General features: G+C 42.9%; 1 protein-coding gene across 1 annotated transcript; it reads right to left on the bottom strand.

Moving 5' to 3' along the window:
* Positions 1–5,703: 5,703 nt before the first annotated feature.
* LOC139782761 (uncharacterized) lies at positions 5,704–8,472 on the bottom strand. The gene has a single exon (XM_071721800.1). The coding sequence runs from the start codon at positions 8,470–8,472 to the stop codon at positions 5,704–5,706; it is 2,769 nt and encodes a 922-aa protein (XP_071577901.1).
* Between the last annotated feature and the right edge of the window lie 2,615 nt (positions 8,473–11,087).

Below are 11,087 nucleotides of genomic sequence, written 5' to 3'. Positions count from 1 at the left end.
TTCGTAATGAGCCGACACTGGTTTCTGACATTCACCCGACATTAAGAAATATTACATCATATATCATCCAATTCAAAATTTTATTACTCTTTTTAAACTGAATTTGTTTCTTAAGATGATTTTTGAAAAATTATATATTTGCGCTGGTTATGACATATGTAGACTATATATAACACTCACATTAAATTAAGAAGTAGTCTACCACGTAAGGCAGTTGGCTCACGATCCAGAGGTCCCGAGTTCGAATCCCACCAAGGTAAGTGTTTTTTTCAAATACGAGAAAATATTTATAATTATAGACTGCATCTTAAGAAACAAATTTAGTTAAAAAATAGTAATAAAATTTCGAAATAAATAATTTTTTTTGTCGGGTGAATATTTGTTCATTATGGTTGTAACATCCATATATTATGGTTGCAACATCCATATAGTAGCTACCCTCACTAAGGTTAGGGCAACCATATAGGTCACTTCCAGAGTACTATGGTTTCCATAACCCTTTTGTATGGATGGGCGAAAATTAACATTATTATTCTGTTGTAGCAACCGTAACTTTTTCTCCGTGTGCTTTTCCGCTGCTCTCGCCGTGCTAAACTCTGTGCGCGCTCACGGCACTTGCCTAAAAGAAACCTCTGTTAACTCTGTACATATTTAACATTATAAACGCTATTTTTTCTGTACTTGCTGTGTCTTCTCTTGTGGTTGTCTTTACCTCGCGCTATCTCGCGCTACCGCGTGCTCTCGAACAATAATAAAAATGTGTATGTACGAAAAAATTAAATTGTATGTTTACTGTTTAGTGTTTATATTAAAATATAACAAGAGAGAGGCATGTTAATTCGTTCAATGCTTGAACTTCAATCAGTTTCTTATAGTATATCATTTTCTTCATCTTCCAGGGAAGATATTTTTTCCTTTTCCTTTTCTCTTTGGGCAACAAAATTTTTTTTTTTCGATACTTGTAGTTTCATTGGAATCTTTCTTTTCTATTCTTGATATCTTTGAAACTACATATTCGTTTAAATCATTTAATTTTAAAGATCTTCTCTCTTTTATATGAAATTTCCTGAAATATTTAAATTACAAAATAAGAAAGAAGAAAATCATTTCGATAACATCTAACAACAATTAAATAAAATAATTAATAGATATTTTCTTAAATATACATTCTTTAATTACAATTTGTATTTTTTTAACTCTTAGAGAGAGGAAAGACCCCGAGTTTTATTTATAGTTTTATACATAATTGTACATAATTTTTTAAAAACTTCTTTTGTTAATTCTTATTTGACAAATTTGATTCATTTAATAATTACTTTATATAACTTTATATAATATATATATATATATATGTATAATTACATTTTATATATATATATATATAACAATATATATTATAGGTATATATATATATAAAGTTATATAAAGTAAGAAATTACTTACGTTTCTTCTTTAGAACAAAATATTCTGTTAGCTCTAATAAGCAATTGGTTTTCTAAGATGTGTTCGTTGATGTTTGTTCGTAATGGCGATAAAATAAATTTTAATCCAGAAAATAGTCGTTCTACGCTGACTTGAGTAGCAGGTACGGATAGAACAGTCATTGCTAATTTATATAATTCAGGTTGATTTTGATTCTTTTCCTCCCAAAATTGTAATACATTGATTTTTCTGTTAAGTCTTTTTTGTTCAATATTATATCTTTCAAGTTCAGTTTCTACTCGATGTAAAAGATACAAATCCGATTCTTTGGATGATAAATATGAATTTGTGAAATTGTGCTGTCGTTCTTTTAATTTTAAGAACCGCAAAAAGAACCGAAAAAAATCGTAAACCGAAAATAATTATATCGGTTCGGTTATGATTCCGGTTCTACAAACTTTAAAAAATTTCGTACCGGTTACGGTTTCGGTCCAACTAAAAAAAGGGTTATGGAACGGTTTTCGGTTTCGGTTCCGGTTCGGTCCGGGTTCCTGTCATGAAGTTCCAGGGTACTATACTTGGAACAATAATACATTTATGAGAAGAAAAAGAGGGCAAGATGTCGAAGGACATCCTGGTATAAAAAAGGATTCGGCTCTTGGAAGAATTTATACAATTCATCCAAATCAAACCGAGTGTTTTTATTTGCGAATGTTATTGCACCATGTCCGAGGCCCAACTTCTTTTGAGGTGTTAAGAACGGTAAACGGTGTGGTTAATCCTACATTTAAATCGGCTTGCCAAGAACGTGAACTTTTGGAAAATGATGACCAATGGAAAAACACACTCGCTGATGCCGTTGAATTGCAGTCGCCGAGAGGATTAAGAGAATTATTTGCAATTATTTTAGCAATTTGTCAGCCGTCGCGACCAGTCATATTGTGGGAAACATTTAAATTAAATTTATGTGAGGATATTTTACACAAAGAGCGTTGTAGATATAATGACACAACCTTAACATTATCAGATGATATCAGTAATAAAGGTCTAATTAAAATAGAGGATGAGGTTGTTAGACTAAGTGAGAAATATTTGGTAGATTACGGTTTAATGTCACCAATACGTAACCAAGAAAATGCCATAAACTCATTTGACGTGATTTTAGGATGTTCATATGATACGAATGAGTTAGAAGAATATGTACGTAACAATCTTCAAAAATTAGTAATTGATCAAAAAATGGCATTTGACAAAATTATGGATAGTGTGAACAATAATTTAGGAAAAGTATTATTCCTGGATGCTCCTGGAGGAACTGGTAAAACATTTTTATTAAATTTAATAATGGCTAATGTGAGATCAAAAGAGGAAAGGGTTTTGGCTGTAGCATAGTCAGATATTGCAGCAACTCTGCTTAGTGGCGGAAGAACGGCACATTCAACTTTTAAATTACCAATAAACGTATTTCAGGAAAAAGAAACAGTGTGCTCAATATGTAAAAATGGAACACTTGGGAAAATAATACAGGAAACAGTATTAATAGTGTGGGATGAGTGTACGATGAGTCACAGAGCCCACATCGAAGCAATCGATCGAACCCTAAGAGATTTAAAATCATGTAACAAAGCAATGGGTGGAGTGACATTTGTTTTTGAATGGGAACTTTCGGCAGACAATACCAGTTATTCCAAGAAAAACAAGAACAGATATTATAAAGGCATGTTTAAAATCATCTTACATGTGGAATTTTATAGAAAAATTGAATTTGAGAACCAATATGAGAGCACATCTTGGGGGAGGGGACTTCGAATTTTCACAGCAATTAATAAATATAGGAGAGGGAAAAATAATCAATGAAAATGGTTACATAAATATTGACGAGAAAATAGGAAAGGTTGTAAATACTATAATCGAATTGATTGATGAAGTTTACCCTGATATTGAAAATTTAGTAGAGAAATCTTATAATTGGCTATGTGAAAGAGCAATTGTATCGCCAAGAAACGCATCAGTGGAGGAGATAAACAACATAATTTTGAAGAAGATAAATTGTGAAAGCCGGGAAATGCAGAAAATCAATACATTTTACTACCAGCAAACAGGAAAACGAAAAATATTTGTTGGGTGTATACGTCTAGATATAGAATCGTTTCCAAAATAACACACTATTTATTATAAAATGAATTACAGAAATAATGCTCTCGCTCGCTAGACCGTTCGTATCGGTACCCAACTGCGATCTAACTTAACGTGACAAAATCGCGCGCGTTTCAGCGCGTTACCAGACGCGAATAGCGCCACCTACAACCACGCTCACTCTATCAGTCTCGCCACCGCTTACTCTATTGCGCCACCGCACCGACCCGGATCTAGGGACTAAATCACGCGCGCCGTTTGAATTAACTAACTCGCTTCAGACATGTCGCCCACCAAATTAGGCACGCTAATTTCTTCATCGCTCTTTAAAGATACAGGTAATTTGCACACCTTAGCTATCGCACGCTTGAAATGTCCATTCTCAGTTCGGACCGTGATCACACGCACCACTAAACCATCGTGGCCCGGGTGCAACTCTATAACGCGGCCGAGTTTCCATTTCAACGGAGGAAAGTTCTCATCGCAAAGAACTACCAAATCTCCTATCTTGAGGTTTGCCTGCTCCCTCTTCCATTTAATTCGAACTTGCAGATCAGCGACGTACTCCGTCGCCCACCGTTTCCAGAAATCTTGCTGAACTCGCTGTACCAGATGCCAACGGTCTAATTTATTGATTTGAATATCCGTCACGTCCGTATCCGGAAGTCCAGTCATCGAGTCTCCCACCAGAAAATGTGCAGGTGTGAGAGGCTGCAGGTCAGTCGGATTAAACAGGCTTCGATCTGAATCAGTATAGTTGAAAGCTCCTCGAAGGTGAATAAAGCGCTTCCCATAACTCGTTTCAAGTGGTGTTTGCACGCTTTCACCCCTGCTTCCCAAAGTCAGCCTATGTGTGGCGAAGAAGGGGGTATAAACTTCCATTCGATGTTCTCGTTGGACAGCACCTCACCAATCCTTCCCTCAGCTTGCGCCTGAGCAAACTAATATACTTCCTTTAGCTCTCGATTAGTGCCAACAAAATTCGTTGCGTTATCGCTGTAGAGTTTCTGTGGACGTCCTCTCCTACCAATAAACCGACGGAGTGTCGCTATAAATGCCGCGGTTGTAAGCTCGCTCGTTGCCTCCAAGTGTATTGCCTTCGTCGCGAAGCAAATGAACAGAGCGATGCGATGTAGGATTTGTTTGTCTTCCGTCCTCGACCTCTGTTGACAAGCGTTGTTATGGGGCCGGCGAAATCGACGCCGGTGACTGTGAATGCTCGGCTGGGACGTACTCGCTCGCTCGGCAAGGGTCCCATTACTTGCGATATCCTTCGTGGATTAAGTCTTGCACAACGAATGCACTCGTGGCAAACTTGTCTCGCTAAATTGCGCCCCCTGAGTGGCCGATATCGCTTCTTTATAGAAGACAACAAGAGTTGTTGACCAGCGTGTAACAAACGACGATGCTCTCTCTCTCTCTCGAACAATAATTTTGCGAATCGATCTCCAGACGGCAAAATTATGGGATGTCTTCGCTTGAACGGCCATGACGAATACTGGAGTCGACCGCCCACCCGGAGAATTCCCTTCTCGTCCAGAAATGGTAGTAACTGTAGAATCTTGCTGCTTGCTCGCAATTCACGATTCTTCCTTATATCCGTGATCTCGTCGACGAACTTGGTAGCTTGTACGTGCCGAACGAGACCATAATGTGCCCTCTGCAACTCGGAAACCGACAACCTTGACAAATCTTGTTTGCCCGGTTTCTTCTGGAGATTAGATATGTAGCGCAAACAGTACGCCAACACGCGTTCGATCATAGTTAATGATGAGTGTTTGTCGATCAATCCTTGAATTATCGAATCTTCGCTACCAGTCATAGCACAGACATTTGCATTTTTTCGTTCTTCTACTCGTATTTCCTCAGAAATCTCTGGCGTATCGAAATCTGGAAGACACCTCCGCACGTCGATGACAGATCTTCTCGCAACCACTTCGGACCGGACCACCACAGCTCGGAGTCCCTGAGTTGACGAAGAGTAGCACCTCGTGAAATTATATCAGCGGAATTTTCTGTCCCCTTGACGTAGTTCCAATGTTTGGCTGGCAATAACTCGACTATATCATTTACTCTATTTGCTACGAAGGGTTTCCATCGCGCTACGTCACCTCAAATCCACCATAGTACTCCCTTTGAATCCGTCTATGCGCACATACCGTCGATGGGCACTCTCAAATTCTCTTTAGTGTCCGTCATCAAATGAGCCAGCAAGAGTGCACCGCACAGCTCCATTCTGATTATAGTCATTGGCTTAATTGGCGCTACTCGCGACTTGAAGCACAACAATCTAGAAGTAATTATACCGTTTTCATCTACGGCTTGGACATATATGCACGCTCCATACGCCACTTCGGATGCGTCGCAGAATCCTTGTAAAAATATTTTCACTGTCCTTTCGCTTGGAATAACTCTTCTCGGAATGCTGAGTGCCTCGGCTGCATTTAGATCTCTTCGAAACTGCTCCCACCTCTCCGCTAGCGGATCTGGCAGAGGTTCGTCCCAGTTGCATTTAATTCGCCAAGTCTCCTGCATGATAAGCTTCGCTGACGTTAATACAGGTCCTATGAGACCGAGTGGGTCAAACAGCTTGCTGATTGCTGACAAAATATCACGCTTAGTCCTCGCTGATTCCATCTCGTGCACGAAGAATTGAATTTGGTCATTGTTGGGGTTCCATTTGATCCCAAGCATCTTTATCGTGTCGTTAGCGTCGATATTAACATTGTGGGTATTCTCTCTCAAATGTGGAGGCACCTTCTCTAGAGCTTCTGCGCGGCTGGAGCACCATTTATGGGTTTCAAATCCTCCGGACCGCAATATCTCGGTGAGCTGCTCCTGCAGCAACACGGCTTCCTCGACGCTGTTTGCACCTCCCAAGGTGTTATCCATGTATGTTTGCTCGAACAACATTAGCGCTGCCATTGGATACTTGCGTTTGGGCTCCTCTGCTAACTTAAAAGTACAATTTACTGCTAAATAAGGTGAACTTGCGTCGCCATGTGTAACCGTATTTAAGCGAAATGCTTGAACCGGTTCATTTGGAGTGAATCTCCATAATATCCGCTGACAATCTCGATCGTCCGGGTGCACGAGCACCTGTCGGTACATTTGTCGAATATCTAAGGTTATCGCGACTGGGAAAAACCGAAATCGATTAACGATTACAACCAAATTACATTGTTTCGTAGGTCCTACACGGAGAATATCATTGAGCGATTTCCCAAAACTTGTCTTGCTTGACGCATCAAATACGACACGGAGTTTCGTACTTGTGCTCTCCTCTTTGATCACGCCATGATGCGGTAAATAAACTACCCGAAGCTCGTAGTCTTGATTCGATTCGGTTACCGGTGACATATGTCCGGTCGCAAGATAGTCACGCATAAACTCTCCATATCTATCACGCAATATCTCGTCATTCTTGAAACGCTCTAATTGCATTAAACGTTTGTACGCTATCTCTCTAGATTCGCCTAGCGTATTCGGATCCTCGACAAACGGAAGTCGTACTATAAATCGGCCCTCGTCGGTGCGTGTGGTCGTTTTATCGAAAAACTCATCACTCTCTCGAGCTTCCACCGATCTAAGTATCGCATTAGAGCCGTAGTTCTCGAGTTCCCAAAATCTACTCAGTGTTTGATTTAGTGTCTCGCAGTGTTCCAACGAACAAGTTAACGTAGTAATGGTGTCGCGATGGCATGTTAGCGACGCGATTGATGCGCGTGGAAATGTCCCGGCAACTATCCATCCAAATCTAGTGTTTTGTAATACCGGATAATTACTACCGAGCTCGATTTTCCCCGTTTCTAGCCAATCAAAAAAGAACTCTGCTCCGATGAGCATATCAATCGAACCTTGTTTGTGGAACTCTGGATCCGCGAGCTTGATGTTCGACGGAATCTTGAACTCTTTATAATCTATATCCACTGACGGTAACATTTTAGTAATTTTCGGCACGATAAAACTGCGGACATTTGCGGTAACTTTAGAATATCTCGACCGTATGATAACCTCGCAACATTGACTCACGACGCTCTCGGTCCCGCTTAATCCCGTAATTATCTCCGAAGTTCGGTCGCGTTTCACGCCTAGCCGATTACACGCCGAATGTGTGATAAAGTGCGCCTTGCTTGCGCTATCTAGAAGGATACGTAATGGCACAATGGACCCGTTGGGATGGGCTGCGTTGACCAACACAGTAGCCATGAGCACGTGTTTCCTCGCTGGGCCGTTCATCACGTGATGAACCACAACATTGCTGCTCATCTTGTCCTTGTCGTCTGACGCCTGGATCGTCTGCTCGTTCTTGTTCTTCTCTCCTTGAGGAACCTTGTCTGCTGCCGGACGATGACACAATGTGTTGTGTCTCCCCGAACACTCCCGGCACGATCCCATCTTGCACGTTCTTACGAAGTGATCGTTGCGCAGGCAATTGGTGCAGAGTTTCAGTCGGCGGATCTCGTTGAGCCGATCGTCGACCGATAACGCTAGAAATTTCTCACAACGATACATGAGGTGAATGCCGTGACACAAATGACATTTTCCAGCCTCCGTAGTATTGGCCAGAGCTGCCGTGGTTTTGTCGTGACCGTGAGCCTTTGTCTTCTGCTTGTCAGATTCGGCCCGTCGTGTAACCTCCTTGTCCTTCGACATTGCTTCGATTCTCTCAAGCGTCTGGCATCTCTTATCCAGGAAATCAGTTAGAGTTGTTAACGTTGCATCAACCGTATTCGCGTTCTGCTCCCAGGCACGTAGAGTTGTCGCATCAAGTTTCGACTCGATCATGTGTATCACGAGCTCGCTCCACGCATCCGTCGGCAGATTCAATGACTTCAGCACTCGCAGATGTTTTAATGTGTAACCCACCAAGCCTTGAATTGCAGCGGCAGATTTCTTCTCTACCTTTGGCATCTTGAAAAGGCACTGAATATTCTTTTTCTTTATCGCTCTCGGATCGTCGAACCGCCGTTTCAGCAGATCCCATGCGATCGTATTGTTGCGCTCCCCGAGTCGCACTGTCACACTCGCTCACTCTCGCGCACTCACTCCCGACGCTCGCGGAAATAAAGGGAACAACGCGGTTGAACAAGGAAACAATCTCAGCGTTTATTGTAGAATTGATGAAGTACAGCGCGGACCCACGTCCGAACGGTCCAGCTGTTCAAGAACGAATCTGACAGTCGAACGGAAAATCAATAAAATCAATAATTCATAACAGCGTCCCGTTGTCAAGGAACGCGCTCCGGCTTGAACCTTCCGCAGAGCGAAGCCAAGTTCAGCCTACGGGTAACGGGTGTCACGGCACGGGCGCAACAGTATAATTCGCGTCGGTTAATTCGATGGATTCGATGATCTTGGCTGCACTGCCACTCAACGAGGTAACCAAATACTGGAATTTCTGAATGTTCGGAATGTTCTCGTTCGAGTGTATCAACGATTGGAAAGTCTCCGCGAAACGCTTCCATTCCTCCGTCCGGCCGTCGAACGTCGGAAGTTTCACTATCGGTAACTTAACTCGCGATTTCGGATTGGTTGCGACACTCGCGTTCGAGATAGTACGAAGAAACTGCGTTTGTTCCTCGAAAAGTCTTGTAATCGCGTCACCGTTGCTACCCGACGCCTGCGAATCGTCATTTTGTATGCTCATTAGTCTTATGAGCTCACCTTGTTGCTGTAACACGCTCGATAGCACTTCGTCGCTCGCGGACGCACGTGACTCGACTTTCCGCGCGTTCTCGGCGCATAGCCATCGCTTGAGCTTGATCTTTATTTCGAAATACCTTTCCTCGTATTCCGCTTCTTCCGCTGCGTCCCCCTCGGTGGGCTCGCCCTCCGTGCTATCGTTGATTTCACGTTGCACGTTCTCGAAATCACGGTGAATCTCTTCTAGCCTCGCGAGATACGTCTCGATTTCCTCTCGAGTCACTAGCTCTTCTTGAACTTGCTCAACCTTGCTCTTGAGCCTCGTCAACTTAGCCTTAATCGTTCCTCGTTGCTTGCGAAGCTTCGTTGTTTCGGCCATGGTTTCTAGAATAAACCTCACTTTCTTGTACGTCGCTTTGTGTGGACTGTATTCCTACCGTTGTCTCAAATTTCGCGATCCGGCTCGAAGGACCAATGTTGGGTGTACGTCTAGATATAGAATTGTTTCCAAAATAACACACTATTTATTATAAAATAAATTACAGAAATAATGCTCTCGATCGCTAGACCGTTCGTATCGGTACCCAACTGCAATCTAACTTAACGTGACAATATCGCGCGCGTTTCAGCGCGTTACCAGACGCGAATAGCGCCACCTACAACCACGCTCACTCTATCAGTCTCGCCACCGCTTACTCTATTGAGCCACCGCACCGACCCGGATCTAGGAACTAAATCACGCGCGCCGTTTGAATTAACTAACTCGCTTCAGACAATATTATTTATCCAGAAGTTTTGTAAGTTTAAAATGGAACAATCAAAAATAAAAAGAAATTTGTATGAAGGATGAGCGTGAGTTAAAGTGTTGCAAACATATTTTTGGGAAATAAAGCAATTTAATTAAAAGAAAAAAGTTTCGTACAAAAGTTTAGTGTCAAAGTCAGTAGGTAAGCTATGGGCGTCCCAACTAGGGAGCCCCGAGGGGGGGTGAAGGGCGGGGGGTTACCGAGGGGGGTGAGGAGCGGGGGGGGGGTCGTTGGGGGTACCGCGGGGGGCGGGGGAGGGGGTACCGCATTTTCGGGCGCCGCGGGGTAAGGGGGAGGGGGTAACCTCGTTTTTGGGCGCCACGGGGGAGGGGTCCGCGGGGTGAGGGGACCCGCGTTCGCGTTTTCGCCGCGCCGCGAGGAGGGGCGACCGCGTTCGCGTTTTCGCCGCGCCGCGGGACCCGCGTGCAACGGCCGCGTCGGTCCACGTGACGTCACACAACACGATCCCGCTCGCGTTATCTCCCCCTCGTAGATGTTCTCTTGCGCCCCCCGTCCCCCGTTCGCGCGCGTCTTCTTGGTCGCGCGCGATCCCTCTCCCCCGTTCGCGCGGTCTCTCTCGCTCCCGGCCCCCGTTCGCGCGCGTCTTCTCGTTAGCGTACAGCGTACATGGAATAGGATGAATGGTAAATGAAAAGGAAAAATAATTAAAAAATTTTTTTAACCATATTATATGCATTTATTTGTCATGTAGCGCATTATACACAATAGTATCTAAAGCGTAGACTAATAATTCACAATCAATAATCGAGTTTTCATCATAAACTTCACGTAAGATTCTAACTGCATTACATTTATCGGTGATACAATTTTGGCGTAAAATAGTTACAAATTGTTTAAATTTTTCACTTACGCCATGAACATTTTGACATAGTTGAAAATACACATTCTCGACGCAATGTTCTAGTTCGAACAAGAAGAGTACGGTTGACGGTTTTATGTACAAGCTGGTGTCGCACGATGTCAATTTTACAATATCTGCGTCACGTATTTTAACGAGTTCCAGATCTCAAAACGCTAGCGATGAAGGCGCCGGTAACTGCACGAGTCGCTGAATAT

This window comes from Temnothorax nylanderi, unplaced genomic scaffold (genome assembly GCF_030848795.1).
Source record: "Temnothorax nylanderi isolate EJ_2023f unplaced genomic scaffold, tnyl_v1.0 TNYL_tig0438_pilon, whole genome shotgun sequence".
Classification (NCBI taxonomy): domain Eukaryota; kingdom Metazoa; phylum Arthropoda; class Insecta; order Hymenoptera; family Formicidae; genus Temnothorax; species Temnothorax nylanderi.
This window is presented reverse-complemented; position numbering and strand designations above follow the sequence as displayed.